Source organism: Parasteatoda tepidariorum, chromosome 2 (genome assembly GCF_043381705.1).
Source record: "Parasteatoda tepidariorum isolate YZ-2023 chromosome 2, CAS_Ptep_4.0, whole genome shotgun sequence".
NCBI lineage: Eukaryota > Metazoa > Arthropoda > Arachnida > Araneae > Theridiidae > Parasteatoda > Parasteatoda tepidariorum.
The window spans coordinates 48,164,993-48,183,751 of record NC_092205.1 but is presented as its reverse complement, the minus strand read 5'-3'; the positions used below and the strand labels follow the sequence as shown (position 1 = coordinate 48,183,751).

The 18,759-nt window shown below is 29.5% G+C and overlaps 1 protein-coding gene across 4 annotated transcripts in view; it reads right to left on the bottom strand.

Annotated features, from left to right (window-relative positions):
• Nucleotides 1-18,759, bottom strand: part of LOC107437917 (BTB/POZ domain-containing protein 6) — a 103,490-nt gene that overhangs the window by 72,165 nt on the left and 12,566 nt on the right. Inside the window, exon 1 of one of the 4 annotated variants that reach the window (XM_071177555.1) lies at nt 15,853-15,872. The exons of 1 other annotated variant lie outside the window; for it this stretch is intronic. Coding sequence is in view for 1 of the 3 variants with exons in the window: in XM_016050060.3 (XP_015905546.1) it covers nt 397-411 (15 nt within the window). In the remaining 2 variants the exon portion in view is untranslated. Of the gene's footprint in view, nt 1-396; nt 681-2,079; nt 2,164-15,852; nt 15,873-18,759 lie in introns of those variants that run through there. 2 more of the 4 variants (XM_071177554.1, XM_016050060.3) reach the window with 2 other exon arrangements.

The window sequence follows — 18,759 nt, the reverse complement described above, 5'->3', positions numbered from 1 at the left end:
ATATATATATATATATATATATATATATATATATATAGTGACAGAGAGAGAGAAAGAGAATGATAAAATTCAGATGTTTAGTTTTGAGAATAATATATGCGCAAATAATTTTTATAGCACAATGTGAAATGGAATATTTTATTTGATAATACTCAATTTTTATCAAAACGTCATTCCAAATTACGAAAGTGCTATTTCGTAAAAAATGAAGTGTAGCTTTAAAGTAAAGTTATACAGCATCTACTAAATAATTAACCCGTTTTTACTTAGATATTTTGTTTGAATAAGAAAAGAATGATGATACATTACACTTGCACGTACAAAATAGTTGTCATAATTGGTTACAAGGCTACAATTAAAGTGAAAAAAACCTTAAATACATGAAAAAGGACTTACATCTTTTGAATTCATCGTAGACGATGTTTAATCTAAGAAAACTTTCGTATTTCTCAAACTAAACCAAAAAATAAATAATACTTCTTAAGGGAAATGAAAAAAGTAAGCACTACAACAAATAGTTAAACCATTTCAAGAACTAAAAGTGAGGTTTTTGCAAAGTTTCTTCTTTCCACTTTTCATTCGAGAATTTCTCAACATTTCAGAATTTTTCGGGTGGATGCGTTATAAATAACCACGAGTTAATGTATTGCGCCACCATCCCGATATGTACTTATCTCATGTGGTCTCAAGACGACCCAAGTGTTGGCAGATGGAGTAAAGGTAGAAACTAGGCAATTTGCCATACGTAAAAATGTTCCTTGATTGGGATATTCCTTCTATATAATACCTCACTTTGCATAGATTTTGTTTGTGTCATTACCCTGTGGCAATATTTTTTCGTCGATTTGTTTCATTAATGGAGTCATAATCATAATTTTATAACCATTGTTGAACAGCAGACCCATTTTTTTCTGTGTTTACGACTACTAATGTTCAACTCCCTAGCCATGTAATTTTGAAACCAATCCAGAAGATAAGGGAACTCTTGGATCAAGTATTGGGAGAAATTTGCCTTCGTGGAGGTTGACGGGACTACTTTTGAGGGAACTAACCTAGATTTGTGTTGCATGAAGAGGAAAGTCACGAAAACCTCCCACAGTTAGCCTGAAGGCAAGGGGACTCTAACCCATGATCCGTCTACCATTGAGGATATTTCACGTTAGCACTGTGGTCAGTGTGAGCCGAGTGCGGGATTCGTGTCTACAAAGCATCGAAGGGATTTAAACCCAGTTCACCTCAATGAGAGGCGAGTGCTCAATCTCCTCAGGAAGTTAGACATCTGTTTTCAAAAGGAGAATGCCGATTAAGATTACATGAACGCAGTAAAAATTTATGCCAAAAAGTACAGAACCTCGAATATCATATTGTGAAATCCATTTTTTACATTAGAATTTTACGAAATAAAACATCTGGTACACCGTAATTTTTCAGTATCATTTACTGAAATTCATTGAATCACTTTAATTAAAAAAATATTATTCTAAAACATTTCGTTACAAAATATTTTGGTAAAAATGGATTTTATGAATGCTGCACCCACGGTGCCAGTTTTTTTTTAACGTAATTTTTAACAGTGCGGGGGCCTGAATTTTACGTAAATAAAAGTCTGATACACCGTAATTTTTATATTGTTATGTTTACTATAAAAGCACTGAATCATTTTAATTAAATAAATAGTAGTGTAAAAATTACGGTATAAAATATTACGGTAAAAAGGATTTTATGGATGTTACAGACAGGGTACCAGTACTTTTAATCGTAATTTGATCAGAATTTTTTGCAGTGCAGGGGTTTACTATTGTTTTAAATTTTCAAGATTAATTGTGAAGCCAGGTTCAGCATGTTGTGTAATGAAAAGTAACGTATAAATTCTTTGCTTTCATGAAATTATATCAATAAAACCATTATTTTCAGTTTAATATTATCGAAAAATAAATAAAAATGTCAGATGTAGGGCATACAATATTAATGCACAGAAGTTTATGCAAGCACAAGATCGGATAATGTTTAGAAATTCTTTTTTCCCACAAAACTTTTCAGATTTTTCTGGCTTAAAAGTAAAAGCAAGTTAAATTTTACCAAAAAACTGGATGGCAGCAGCAATTTCTTAAATACTCGATTTGTGAACTCCTGATTCCAAGGAATATGTCATGGAAGCCCTGTCTAAAACAGAACAAATCAGATGAGTTTTTAAATCTAACTCAACGAAACACGTGAAAATTTTGGAGGAGAACATTATATATATTAAAATAATGAGGAATGATATAATTATGGAGAAGTAAATTGAGTTATAATGGAGAAATGCTATATTTATAAGAGTCCAGGGGGCTCAAGGAATAAGACATTTGCCGCCCAATGAGGTGAGCATGTTCAAATGTCAGCGGTAGTTGGTTAATGCGAATTTTGCTCCCGGTACGTACTGACCACAGTAAATTTTCTTCGGTGATAGATGGTTCATGGGTTAGAATCCCCTTGTCGCCGGACTCATCAAGGGAGGTCTTCCTCTCCATGCAACGCAAATGCAGCTTAGTTTTATCAAAAGTCCTGCACGATGGCTAGTTTTTTTAAAATTTTTTTATATTGTTTTCATAACCGTTGTTGAACAGCCGAACCAATTTTATAGGTTTACGACTGCTAATGTTATACTCCGTAGCCTTGTAATTTTGAACCCAATCCAGAAGACAAGGGAATTCCTAGATCGAGTATTGGGAGAATTTGCATTCTTGGAGGACTTTTTGATGGAGCTAACCCGCATTTGCGTTACATGAAGAGGAAGACCACGAGAACCTCCCACGGTTAGTCTGACGGCAAGGGGACTCTAACCCATGATCAACATATCACTGAGGATATTTCACGTCAACACTGTGGTCGGTGTAAGCCGGACGCGGAATTCGAATCGACTGGGATTCGAACACGGTTTGCTTCATTGGAAGGCGAACGCTCTATCCCCTGAGCCATTTCGGCTCACGAAGGCTAGTTTGTCCCAATGCTTGATTCGGGAGTTAGTTTATTAACATTGATAGTCGTAAACTCAGAATTGGTTAGGTCGTTCCTCGCCTGTTATAAAATGAAATAACTAATATAAGGAGTCATGGTGGCTTAGGGAATAAAGCATTGACACAGAAAACAAAGTTAAATATAATTAATTAAGAGTGTAAAAATATTAAAATTTAAAAATAATTAAAATGTTACGTATTATTTTAACTTAAAAATTTAAGTGTTAAAATTTATTTCAAGTTTAACTTTAAAATTCATGAATTGAACTAATTTGTGACCACCTAAAATTTTGATGGCATCCTGAAGCAAACCCTAATCACTACAGTTAATAGTTCATTTAGAATAAGGTACTAAGGGGGGGGGAATACATAATTAAGTAGCTTAGCAATTAACACGACTAAAGCATAGAATTTAATTAAATATTTTGAAAAAACAGGAACAACTTAGAACAAAACAATTTAGACTGAAAATATACTTTTTATGGATATGATTTCATTGTGTGCTCCGGAGTCATTACAGATCAGAACTAGCATATAGAGCATAATACATGTATTTAGAAATATGTAGTTTAATTTGAAATAAAAGTTTATTTGTTGAGGCAGGCTAAAGTTAAAACATAAATTTAAACACAAATTTAGCTTTAAAAATTCCTTATGATCATGAAAATTTTATCTATAAACTATTTTTTAATTCAGTAGCAAATAAAAAGATGGCAAACTTTAAATTAAAATTATCTTTTTAGTTTGAACATTTTTTCAAAAAATTATTTAAACACAAACGATAAAGTGTACTACCATACTTTACTTATTCATAGAAAAACAAGCATTTTCTGAAAAATGGGTGATAGGAACTATTAAGTTAATTAAAATTTTGTAATTAAACCTTAGTCAATTTATGTCTTTTTCTTAAAATTATTGACTATTTAATACATTTAACTAAGAATTTTTTTCCCGGAATATAAACAGCATGATCTTTGCGCCTTGTTGTAAACTACGAATAAGACAATATCTAAAGCTTAGAAAACAAAATTAAGGAATGACATAAAGCATGGAATAAAATATTTTTAAAGAGTAATTCACTTAGTGTAAAATATGCAGTTTATCTTTATTCTTTTCTTCATTTACTTTTTATTTTACTTGTATTCATGATCGATTTTAAACCAAATTTGCACAATCTGAATAATTTTTAAAACAGAAATTACTGAAGAAGTCAAGTGGCTCATGTAAAACGATTGTAAGATTATTTGCTTCATTAAACCTCTTAGTTTTGGACATCGATGTTATTATGCATTTTTAAATATAATCAAAAATATTTCAGAATTATGAATAATAGTTTTTTTTAAACATTAATTATAAAAAAAAATTGAATTTATTATGAAACATAATAATCTAATACAGTATGGAACCTCAACGGCGTCCTTTCAATTTGTGTTTTTCAAAAACAATAATGAAACTAAACCGCCACTTTTTCTGACAGCTATTTTGTTTTTCTAAACTATATCAACAGTCATAACTTCTGTCGAAAAAGAATCTTGCAAAAAATTCGTGCTGCAGCTATATATACTTCTTTTCCCACTCGAAAAGTTAATGGAACTTGACTTTATTTACGTTTTAATGTCTCTCAAGAGCAAAGCAAATAGCGCCATCTGTTATTGTAGCAGAGAAATATTAAATTACTTTCCAAACTTTCGAGATAGCGTAAAATCAATTAAATCTGATGTAAAAATTATAAGCAAAAAACAATTCTTAAAGAATCTTCTGTTTTATTATTTAAACTGTTTGTAATTTTTTTTATCAGGAAGCTTTTAATTGAAACTATCAATATCTTTTTATCTGCCAAATCAGTGTTTACTGTTCCCTAAATGTTATTTCCCTGCATTTGATTAATGCTTCGAAAGAAAGCCGTTTTGCAGTGCATAGATAAGATGTTCGCTAGTTGTTTATCTTGTGCAAAAAATTCTTTTTGGGAAAAAATAAAGTATGGTGGCATAGAGTGTTAAACTTTTAAAGTGAAATTAATATTTGTATTCAGTTTTAATCCCTCCGACACTGAGAAAAAATTTATTTCCAAAGTTACCAGAATGTGGCAAAATTGAACGTGTTTCTGGCTCTATGAGAACATAAAAAATCTCAGTAAATATATTATGAAGAGGTATGGTAATGGGTTTGGTAAAAATAGCAATGACATTTGGTTTTATATATAATAAAATTTTGTAAATATGTTAAATTCTGCTAATTTTATCATACTTTCCTTAGAACATGGGATAAAAACCATTTATTCGGTTAAATTTACTTATTAGTTTTATATTTTTTACTAAATGTATGATAAAAAGAATTATAACTTTGAAAAACGGAATTTTAGGAAAACTATTACTACCATATGAACGGGAGTTTTTTTTTAATGAATGGTTTAAATACCGTAAATTTGGGTTTTATTAAGTAGAAATACGTTTTTTTTTCATTCGCAGTCCGGTAATTTTACAAGATTTTTTTTAAGCGTGTAGAAATTTCTTTTATTTATTCGAAATTAATTCAATACAGAATTAATCATTTGGGGATTACAAGCGTAACATTTTTAAATCTGGAATTGAAAAAAAAAATTTAAACATAAATGTTATTTATATAAATTCTCTGAATGAAAATTTCGAAAATTCATTTAAACTGAAAATTATTTAAATTTTAAAAGATATAAATATAGTTTTACTTAAATAGCATTCAACTTCCTTAAATATTTGCTAAAAATATAAATGATTTCCTGGCCTTGAGATATGTACTTATCTCTAAATTTAATCTACGTAATCAGATGGGCTCTCAGTGGATCCCCTGGTCCACCTAATTACGTCATTTGTCAAAATCGAATAAGGAAAAAAGTTCTGAACGTTAAAAAATAATTATTGAATTAAATAAAAAATTGATTGAATTGATGAAAATTTAAAAAAATTGAACAAACACTAGGTATTTCTCTTTATGAGAATCTTTATTAAAAAAAGGAACCACATGGCATCGCACCATATCAATAAGAAAATCTAAATAAAATCTATTTGCTCTTTAAATAGTAGAGATTCATAATTTACTTAGAAAAATTAATTTAGTCGATCATTCAATATACATATTAACATATTTGAAATGGATTTTTATCGTATGTCTACCGATGTAGTTGCAAATTGTAAATTGTAAGTACAATGAAAAAAAATTAATAAATAAACTACAATTTACGGCCGTCCTAGTAACAATAATGAACTATTATTTATTGTTAGCAAGGCAATGATAATGAACTATTATTAATTAATAATGCATGCGAGATTTCTTTAATTGCTAGTAAAAATCCTTGAATTTCGTTTTTATCACACCAAAACAGTTTCTAGATAATAAACTCCTAAACGTCATTAAATTTAAGTTATTTAAATTTGAAAGACATTTCTTATAGAAAAGGTAGAGAATAAAAGAATGGATGAAAGGATATAGAATAGGTAAAAGGATGATATTCTGTTATTAATAAGAGATTTCAGTCATAAATGCACTAAATGCTTATATTTGTTATTAATACTACACTGTTTAAATCTAAATAAAAAAGATAAATAAGTAAAAAAAAGGGTGAATTGAAAGAAAAAAGTGGTGTTCTTTATTGTAAATAATGCTAATTATTAATAAAGTTTACCTAAATACGCAACATTTTACGATAAATATATTAAAAAAATCGTTTATTTATTATTTTCAAACTATTAAACAATGAATAATTCGCAATAACTTTCAGAATAATTTTTATGTAAAAATTAAGCTTGTGAACATGAAGAAAAAAAAATGAATACCAATTTGTAAAACGAATATAAAAACGTATACGCTATGGATGCATACTTAATAATAAGTTATATACAAAATCTATTTTAACAAACATGTAAAAATTCCAATGATAGTTTGTTGCGTTTCACAAAATACCTTACAATTTTTAAGAGCGACTCACGAACGTTTGCATGTTCTTTTGGCATAGCCATTAAGAAACGGAACCTCAAAGAAAAAAAGAATCCTTGCCTAAATGTTAAGTGAGCGAATACGTACTCCAGGAAATCGTTTAAAAGGAGAAAATAATAAAGAAAAACTATTCCATCAGCTTCTTTTTTTTCAGTGAACGTGCCTTACCGGACTAAGTATAAAAATGGTTTTTATGGAAAAAAATGACCCTCACAGGAATTATGAAGTCTATTTTTTATATTTTATGAGAAAATTTCCAAAAATATACAATATGCATGCATTGCCCTTTGTAATAATATCAATATTGATTCAATCGATACAAATTGCCGTAACTGACAGCTTCTCATTCATTTAAGTGACTTTACTAACTTAGATGAGAAGTAACCCGAAATCGTTTTCTATTAATAAATGCATGACATGCCAGTCTAATTCTTATTGCTTCTTCTTTCGTGATATTGATAATGGAAATATGGCTGGAACTTTTCAGTCTCTTTTTACCACATTTTGATGATTTATTTATGAAGTTATGGCTTTGGTGAATGGGGTCCTGTCCATTTAGAAGTAATATTTCGTATGGAAAGATGTCAGTGATGGAATTCATTCTAATTATTATTCTTCGTCTGCTTACTCGTGGGATTACTTTTTTCCTAGTGATTAGGTTAAAAAGGATTGGGAATTGTTCTGACATAATGGCAGTGAGAATGCGTTAATGTTTTTAATCCATTGTTAACATTCATGCCATTGCACTTAACTATGAAAGGAAGGAATTTGACTAACAGTTAGATAGCTCTGGTTGCGTGCTTTGCGAACGGCTGAGTGTAATTTGTTGAAAGAAAATTATCTGTTGCATGGGTTATCAGTAACACTAGCTAACATAACCAATAATTTAACTACTGGAAAAAAGTGATTGGATAAAAAAGTGATAAATCTGTCATACGAAATTGAGTTTAATATTCACTAATTTTTACTAATATCATATATTCTTATTTTTCTTCATCTTTTTTCTTGAAGCCTTTTATTTTTGTAAGCAATCATATGTAATTGCAACTATGGAATAATATATGGTTTTTGTTTTAAGCATCTCGTGATAGTTGCCCATTACTTAAACTAAAATTGAAATATAAAACACTATAATCTAATTTTCAAAGAAATAATTTAAAATTAGCTCTAAATTTTTAAGAAATAGTTTAAATGGTTTTAAAAACTAATAAATTTCTCTTTAAAAAATAAAATATATTATAAAAGGAAGAAAGACCTTTAGTTATCAATCATATGACCCGACTTCAATTTATGTCCCCTTAAAGGACCAATTTCCAGAAAAATATATATCTTTTATATAATATTTTTTTTACAACCAGCGTTGATCAGCCGACACAATTTTCAGTTTACGAATATCTATATTCAATTCCCTAGCCTTGTAATTTTGAACTCAACCCAGAACACGACCAGCCACCTCTGAAATTCGAACCTGGCTCACCTCATTAAAGAGCAAACGCTTTATCACCAGAGTCACTGCGGCTTTTTATGTAATATATATAGTTATTTGTTGCGAAATGATTTTGGTTAATTCATTCCATGTTACACTAAGATTTAATTTATTTACAACCCAAATATTTATTCTTTTCAGGTTTTTAAAATCAGAACAAGAGCTTTTGTCGAACAAGAACAAGAACTAGAATTCTTCTAGTGATTAAGAAAAAACAATAGTTAATAAAATAAAAATTTAAATGAAAAGAAATCTTCTTTCTCAATATCAAATAATCTAAATCGAACATAAACTTTTACAAAAGAGTAATAAACTTTTTCAAAAGGAAAAGGAAATAAGCGAGGAACGGAAATAGCTTTCACTACGTGTCTGCTTATGAAGTCGCACTTATTATTTAGACATATTTTTAAAAGTTACGCAGGATAATATGGTTCAACTCGACCTAAAATATGGCTTTTTGTAGCAAATTATGAAAGTTGAAGCAATTTTGCATATTTGAATCAGGTTCCAATATTATGGTTCTGCATTTAACCAATACTCTGAGATCAAATTATTTGGTTTCATTTATCTGTTACTTTCTAAGTTTTGTATAGTTTTCATTCTCATAGAATGTTTTAATCTATTACAAAACCACTAAAGCATAAAAATCGGTTTGAAAATACATGTTCTTTAAGAAATTATAAACATTCTGGAAAAACATACTTTTTTTTATTTAAAAATAAAATTAGCATTTCTATACAATAATGGTTTTAGAAATATCCTGCATTTTTAAACCAAAGAGAATCTTTTAGAATAAGTGATGTCCCACAAGTAATTGCTATACTTTAAGAAATCCGTAATGATCCAGGAATTCATATATGGATTGTTTCGTGGCGTCTTAGGAAGTCCGTAGTTTTACAAATTTATCATCATTTAAAATACATTATCTACTTCTCTGAACTGAAAAATAAAAGAACAAAAAAGTACTGAATCATTTATTAAAGTACGCAAATATTTGCATTAAAACGATTAGGACAAAGTTGTAATGAAGTATATTTTAGATATGGTTTTATTTGCATTCGGTTTAGAAAGGATTGCGGGATTATGAATAAAATACCAGACACATTATAGGTAATTTTCGGTAATTATAAACAAATACGTTTTCGGATTGTTGTTTATTGTGTTGAGTAGTCCTGCAATTTCCATCATATGGTAAAGAATCCTACACTGTAAAAAATTCCTGATCAAATTACGGTAGAAAGTACCGGCACTTAGGATGCCTCATCCGTAAAACCCATTTTACCGTCAATTTCATTTTTACTTTAGAACATTATACCGTAATTTTTACAGTAATATTTATTTAAATAAGATTGATTCAGAGATTTTTCGGTAATTATTACTGTATAAGTTACGGTATGTATTTTTTGTTTCATATCGTGTTCCGGTAAAAATGGATTTTACGGTAAAAAGTACCGGCACTCTGAGTGCTGGTAAGTTTCACCGTAATTTGATCCGAAATTTTTTACAATGTAGCTGCAAAATAGTTCCAGAGTTAGACATAGAGTAAGTTAACTTAGAGATATTAAGCTAGATATTAGATTAGATAAATTAGAGGTATATTAAAGAGATAAAGCTCTTTGTTTAAAGATTCCGGTCTATAATATTACTATTTTCTAGCTTTAGTAGGACTCCAACTTTATTTTGATTTTGTTCAGGCAATGTGGTCAATTTTTGAGTTGACCTCTTATTTCCTAATCCCCATAAAAATGAGTTTTGTTATCAACATAGCATATAACGCTGAAATGTTTTTATTTTCTTCAAAAACCGGAGAAGGTCAGAAAGAAAGAAAAACACTTTACCGTGGATTGGATGAATTTGATGTATTTTAAAGCATTTATAACTTAAAAAGTCTCTAAATTCTGGATCAATCTATAAAAAGTGGCGTATGAAAGTAATGCTCATTGTTATTCTAGATCTAATAGAATTCTTCCTTAGATTCATGTTCAAAGAACGCATGTTAATGCATATAAGTTATTGTTGTTTTAGGTCATTAAGGCAAGAAGTGCGATTGTTCTTGTTTTCCAGTGGAGCCATCTATGGCCAAGAAGTCGAATTCTGCTGCACCCATACGTCACACCCGTTTATAGCGCAGACCCATTCATACATCCATTCATTCATCCACAGATCGTGATTTTGACCTGAACCAGAGAACGGTCAATATCCAATATTCAGTGCCCCCAGAGGTTTGATTTGTTATGGGAACATGGAAGACTTAACCCGACAGATTTAAGTGACAGATTTGTCACTTAGGTCCATAATGACGCTTTAGCTGACGTCACACTAGCGATAGGGTCAAATTGCATTGTCCATTAAAATTTCATGACAAAGTGGATTTCACCAGAGCATACAAGACTTTGCGAAAAGAAACCTTGTAATTACCTACCTTTAAGATTATTTTCACCTTGAGACTAGCTTTATCAAAGGATTTTTTTCACTCTGGAAAACCTTAAGTCAACCTCGATTTAAGGTTTTTAAATAGAAGGTGGTTTTCCAAGGTTTTGGATTAGGGTAATGAGCGTAGAATAGAGCAGATTGTCTCGTTTTAAGGTTAGAAGGTTTACATGTAAACCGCATGACAAACCTTTCTAGGTTTACATTATAAGATTTTTGCTGAGTTGAAATAAACCTTATTTTGCTATTTGGGTATATATAACAGTTGGGCTGAAAAGTTCGTAGGCTGACGCATAGATGGGGCTACTATTATTAAAAACATATAATTTTTAGTTAGTTCTAACCTTCGAAAGACACGTGTATAAATTTGACAGCTGTCGGACTAACAGTTTGTGAGATATAGTATTTTTAGTGAAGCAACTTTTGTTAGTTTAAAAACAATGGATAAAAAGGAATTTCGCGTGTTTATAAAGCATTGCTTTCTAGCACAAAAAAGAAAATGCTCTTGAAGCCAAGGCTTGGCTTGAGAAACATTATTCGAACTCTATACCAGGAAAATCAACCATTGAGAAGTGGTCTGCTAAGTTTAAACGAGGCGAAATGAAGACTGACGAAGATGCTCACCGTGGACGCCCCAAAGAGGCTGTTAGAGACGAAAATATCAAAAAAGTCCGCAAAATAATTTTAGATTACAGTAAAGTGAAGTTGATCGAAATATCTGAGACTCTAAAAATATCAAAGGAAAGTGTTAGACATATCGTGAATGAATATTTGGGTATGAGAAAGCTCTAGGCAAAGTGGGTGCCACACGAGCTCACAATTGACCAAAAACAACAACGAATTGATGATTCTGAGCTGTGTTTGAAGCTGTTTAATCGTAATAAATCTGAATTTATGTGGCGATATATGACATTGGGTGAAACATGGCTCCATAATTTCACACCGGAGTCCAATCGACCGTCAGCGAGTGAACTGCACGAGAAGAACCAACTCCAAAGCTTGGAAAGATGCAAAAGTCAGCAGGCAAAGTTATGGCTTCAGTATTTTAGAATGCTCATGGTTTAATATTCATTGACTATCTTGAAAAAGGAACAACATCAACATCGACTATTATATAGCGTTATTGGAGCGTTTAAACTACGAAATCGCAGAAAAACGGCCCCATTTGAAGAAGAAGAAAGTGCTGTTTCATCAAAACAATGCACCATGTCACAAGTCAATGAAAACGATGACAAAATTATATAAATTGGTCTTCGAATTGCTTCCGCATCCACGGTATTCTCCAGATCTGGTCCCCAGTGACTTTTTCCTGTTCTCAGACCTCAAGAGAATGATCGCTGGAAAGAAATTTAGCGCTGATGAAGAAGTAGTCACCGAAACTAAGCCCTATTTTGAGGCTAAAAACAAATCGTAGCACAAAAATGGTATCGAAAAATTATATGACCGCTATAATCATTGTATCGCCCTTGAAGAAAACTACATTGAACAATAAAATGAAATTTTATCAAAAAAATTTTTTTTTCTATGTTAGCCTACGAACTTTTCAGCCCACCTGTTATATTCTGCTTTTGTATTCTTTAGCTGAAACATGGCTGGTTTTTTACCCTTTTTAATCACTAACAAGAAATTGGAAACTAAACAAAAGTGAAATTGTCCTTGTCCAACTTCAATTTAATTCAAAAGTTTTATTGCAAAAATAATTTAAAAGTTTTCGATAAAACGCTTTTATTCTGCTTCTTTTAAGTTATCCTGCCTATGTAAAAAGTTAATTTACTTGATCTTCACGCATTTTTACTTTAAAACGTGATGCCGCATAACTGTGAATTCCAAATTTACTGGCACCCTTCCCACTAACGATTTTCTCTGTGCTTCATTTCATTTTATTTCATTTCATTTCTACGCGAGACGAATGGTAACATTCTTTTTCTAGATTGAATTATTAATTCAAATTCTTAAATCCTAATGTCTAAGGAGTAACTTGAACTATTTTTACTTGAAGCTAAAAATATTATAGTACTTTCTTGAACCTACTATAATACCTGATTTAGAAATTAATTCTTAACTAGATATTTTGCTAAATTTCTGTTATTTAACAATGAATCACAAGTTTTTCGTAGAAGCATTAACATTATCAATGACGAATAATTTTCAAGCGAAGATGACATTTTCTTTCAATGTAGCAACGCAGGTTTCAGAACATGAATCATCTAATAGACTTACGTGACATAAAATGATATTTGAAAAAATTATTTTGATTTTTCAAAAGGTTTTATACAGTAATAAAATGTGTTTGACCTTCCTCCATTTAGACCTACGGAGGATTATATCCACAGTGCGCAAAATAAATAAATAAATGAAATAAAATAAACGGACCACCCAAAATAACTTTTGATCTAATAATTGGATCTTCACGTTCTAGAACTCCATCTTCGTGATTCGAGGGTGTGATCTCTAATATGCTAATTAATTACAGATTAAGATATTTCAAGTTTCGAAATCAGACACAAAAGTGTACATTCTCTGAATAAACATGCCTTTTTCGACGGATTTGGATTTCTGGCAGCCGAAATATTAAGGATAACTGAAATCTGGGAAATATGGTCCCAATAGTTTGGTCAGGAGAGTGGTACAAAATTTGGTCCATATTTCGCCATATCTCGTGAACATTTTAAGCGAATTTAAAACTTTTTATACGCAATTTTAAAATTCGTTTTACCAAAGAAAAATCTATACAAATAATAACTTTTAGTAAGTATTTATTATTTTTTATTATTTTACTGGATAATAATAAAAAAAAGTTTTGAATTGTAAGATATGCATTTTTAACATTATTTTAAATAAGATAATTTTCAGTGACAAAATACAAAATTTGAGCCACATCGGTTCTAACAGTTACTGAGAAATCGAATTTTAAAAACTATGATTTCTTCAGAAATACGTTTTTGAGTCTGATTTCGTAACTTAAAATATCGTCTGCACTTATTAATTAGCATATTTGAGGTCCACCCCTCGAACCTTTAATATTGAGTCCTAGAATGTGAAGGTCCTATCATTAGATAAAAAGTAATTCAGGATGGCCCTTTTTCATTTTGTGCACTGTACATACGGAAACTTTATTTATGAAGTAAGAAATAAATTTTTTAAATACTTTTATTTAATTTTCTCCGTTAAAATGTATTCCATTAAACTTATTCACCAAATTTTATAATTTAAGTTTGTTAAAAAATTTTTATACTTAGTCTTTGAAAAACTTTGAACTTAAGTTGTTAGAATCTCTCGTCTGCCTGTAGAGGACCTTATAACATGGGATGATGAACATTACGATTCATTGATTATATTTCATGTTACTTTCTATCAAATATTTTTTTTTCAAATTTTAATTCTTATATTTAAGTTTAAAAAAGTTTGAAACTTTAAAATATATATACAAATGTTTTTTATGCATAATTAATTTTTAAGTTTTCAGTTACAGATTGTAACAACAAAGTTACATATTTTATTTATCTTTATAATTATGCTGACTCTGGGATTTAACCATTTTTATTTTAGATAAATTGTTTTCACTGTTAAATTGATTTTTTTTTAAAGTCAATAAAATATTTTGAAATAACTAGAAATTTATCATGTAAAATCTGTGGTGCAATACCTTTTCGAATTTGGTGTTGAAAAATTCTAAAAATTATAATATTGAATCAAACGTTCATACACACTTTATATAGGGGTGTAGTTAAATATTAATTCCAATAAGTGAGAAAGGTTACATAAAGATCAGATGTATTGAATTATCATTTTCGCTTCTGAAAACATTTTGTATATCGCCAGTAGTTTTTACATTGGATTATAGTTGGCGTGAGTTAGTTGTTTTTTTCCACGCCGCTATACAATATCTAATGAAACAAAAATTCGCTGTGAAAATATCTATTCCTGTTTTTATTTGTGTAATAAGGATAATTATATCTTAACTTTTAAATATTCGTGAACTGTAACAAATAATTTTATAAAAATTAATTTCCGTCATCTTTAGTTTAGTTAAGCCTAGCTCGAATTCATACTAATATTATCTCTAAACAGTATGTTTGCTAAAGAAGCTACTTTCATTAAAAAAAATATAGTATAGATACTTAACTCTATAACTATGTATGGTTTCTTTATTGATTATATATCGTTAAATGTTTCAAACACTGAAACAGTTTTAAACAGAACTCAAAAAACGACAAAAGATCTCCAGAAGTATACTTTCGTGGTAGATATTTTGTTTAAATAATCAGGTATTCGTGTTACAGGAGAGGAAAACCACGAAAATACACCAATCATTGCATGAAGTCCGTTCATCGCTAAATTAATGAATTAGCAACCTTAATATTACTTTCATATCCAATCTACCAGCAGAATTTTGTATGAACTGCATTAGTGCTATCGGCGAGTGAATTATATGTATTTTTTAAGAAAATGTTTAACATTTCGACGCAAAATTTTCATTAAATATTTTTTTGTGCTATTTTCGTTATTTTGTATTAATTTAAGCTGAAATAAATGAAAAATATTATATTTAGCATTTTGATAACTTATGGTTATGAAATACAGCATGAGACATTTGTAACCTTTTTTGCGTTAACAGTAAAATCTTGTAAACATGGCTCTCATCCTAACAATAATTTTTCAACTTTGAAGTTATTTATATCTTAGAGAAACAGTTATTTATCATTAAAACTTCTTTAATTTACAAAATAAATTATTGATAAATTTTTGAATCTGAATTTTTTTTTCAAACTGCTTTTTTTTGGATTTTATATTTTTGTATAAACATAATTTCGATAATCAAACAGATTTTTTAGTAACTATTAGACTCCTTTTTTGTATAATAAAAAAATATAAAAATATGCTTTTACTTGTATAATTAGAGCTTCAAAATATTTATTTAAACTAACAAAAATTATTTTAATAATATTTCTGATTATAAATAAAACTTACTTTATGATGTCAAACTAATTTTATTCATAAAAAGAAAAAGTCAGCTACTAAAAAGGTCAAGCAGATTTAAAACAAGCAAAAAAGTCACGCGTTGCGACCTATCAACCACAAAAAGTAAATAAAGGAATAGGAAACGTTTAAAAACTTCGAGCTAGCGGAAATCATCCAAAACGCGAACTGAAAGTCTTTTTAAAAAACAAACATAGGAAACACGTGAAACTTTTAAACCCGTTACACCGAGACAGTTCAAAATATTTTCGTTATGATTCACTCCAACCGGGTATCGGGGCTGAAAACACTCCCACGTGAATGAAAGTGAAAGCGAGCAAAAATAATAAGGAGTTCATGTTCGAAATATTCCATTCATCCTCTTATAGATATCTCATGAGAAGATCTTTCGAACTCATGTGACGAGTCTCTGATGAAGAAAGGATTTTAAACTCATGTGATGTCGCGCCATTTAATGATGCTGTTTTTCTGTCGGAAACGGTAGTATTATAATTTACAAATAAGGTAGGCGAATGAAAGTCTTTCGAAATGTTGCATCATAATAGACTCTGTAAAAGTTCGTAAATTAGATACAAATTAACGTGACTAATCCGTCTTCCGAGTTCAGCAAAAAAATTGGCGCTTGAATTTTGTCATTATCCTTTTCATGTTTCAATTACGTTGTCTAAAAAAGAGAAGCAGATTTTTATTTTTAATTTCAGGCTCAAAATGAATTTAGTTTTTATATCCCTTGATAATAACAACTTAATTTCTCGTTAGAATAATATACGAAAAACATCAGTTTGTCTTTATTAAAGCAAAAAATATAAACATTATCTTTGAATTAAAAAGCATTTAAAGTTTTGTGTATTGCACCCTCAGTTTTCTTCTATAAAATTGAATTATAAAAGGTTTTCAACTTTCTCTACAAATTTTTTTTTCAATTTGTTATATTTTACTGCATATAAATTGCTTGCATCTGTAAATTTTAATTAAATCCATAAACTATATTTGTTTAATTATGTTTTAATTAAAGAAAAATGTCATTAAAAAATTCCATGCCAGATTTAATTCTTTTTGACATCTTGAATTAACTATTATAACCCGAATTAACTATTATAACTCGAATTAACTGTTATGTCCTAGAATTAACTGTTAATAATCTGCCATAATTCTGGAGTTTATAGAAATTTATATGAAACACAGTTTTAAAGTTTTTTTTAAAATTAGTAATGTAGTTTTCTCAAATTGATTTTTTGTTGAAAAGCATTGGACCACGCATTGATTATACGAGTGCCGTACTTGACCACTGATTGGCAAAGTTGTAAACTTCTACATTGCAGATGGATTAAAGAGAAGAAGTCTACCGTTTTTAACCTGCTTTTCCTCTCGCCACTGATCTCGCCTTCCAATGAACCGGGTTCGAATCCCAGCAATGGCTGGTCGATAAGAAATTCGCCTTCGGCTTGCACCAACCACAGTGCTGACGTGAAATATCCTCAGTGGTAGACGGATCATGGGTTAGAGTTCCTTGCCATCAGGCTAACCACTGTGGAAAGTTCTCGTCGTCTTCTTCTCCATTTAACGCAAATGTGGGTTAGATCCATCAAAAAAAGAAAAAAAGCCCTTCACGAAATTAAATTTCACCCAATACTTGATCCAGTAGCTCCCTTGTCTTCTGGATTGAGTTCAGAATTACAAGGCTTCTCAGTTGAACATTAGTATTTATAAACCCAAAAATTGGGTTGGCTGCTCAACGACGGTTATAAAATAAAATAAAAACTAAGCTCATTAAAAAAAATATATAATAACCAAATAGGAATCAAATTTGTTAGAAAAATTGCCAAGTTTACATTCATAAAAATCTCAATCAATACATTAAATTCATTTTTATGTATATGGAAATTATTGTATGGTTAAAATATTTTCTGGCAAAATATTCTTCAAATACTGCGAAGCAAATTTAATTTAAAACGAATTAAAATTTTTTTAAAGTTTTTTAAACAACATATTTTTTTCTCATAAATTATTTTTCTTGAGTCAAAATTAAAAAATTTAATTTAGTAATAAAAAAATGTTCAATATTAATATTCAATTGATTTTCGTCGTCAATTAGATGCCCCTTTTGATTGTGTGCGTGGGAGCTCACTCGTAGGAACGTAACGAGCATATTTTGACAAAACAGAGCTCAGCAGATTTTATTAAAAATTGTCTCGAGCTATGGTTAGATAACTTGATAGAGCTAAGCGTGATCTATGAGGATTTTTTTTCTCTCTTCTGATTTTTTTAAAGTGATATTTTTTTTTCTCTTTTCAAATTTTTTGAAAATGATAGTTAGTTTTTTTTTCTTCCTCACTTCTGATTTTTTTAAAGTGATAGTTTTTTTTATTCTCTTCTGATATTTTAAGGTGATAATTAGTTTTTTTTCCCTCTTCTGATTTTCTTAAAGTGATAGTTTTCTTTCTTTCTTCTGACTTTTTAAAGTGATAGTTAGTTTTTTTTCTTTCTTATGATTTTTTTCAAAGTATTCATTAGTTTTTTATTCCTTTTTAAACATTTATACATTAAATTTTGAAGTAAATTTTTAGAACTCACATTAAATTTTCTGCTAGTCGTGACACTACATCGTTGATTATAAAAAAAGAATACTATTCAGTTTTTTGAGATGCGGTAATTTTTAAAAAAATAATTTACGTCTAAAACATTTATTTACTTTTTTATAATTACATGGGTTAGACAAAACAATGAAAACACTTTTGTACTAATACATTTTTTAATATTTCTTAAGAAATAATTGGAGAATCATTTTATAACTTCAGAAGTGTTTAGATCATGCGATTTCTCAGACTTCTCAATGAAGTTTAATGCTTTTAGAGGTTTGAGGGACCGACTATAAATTACAAACGGAAAACATAGTTT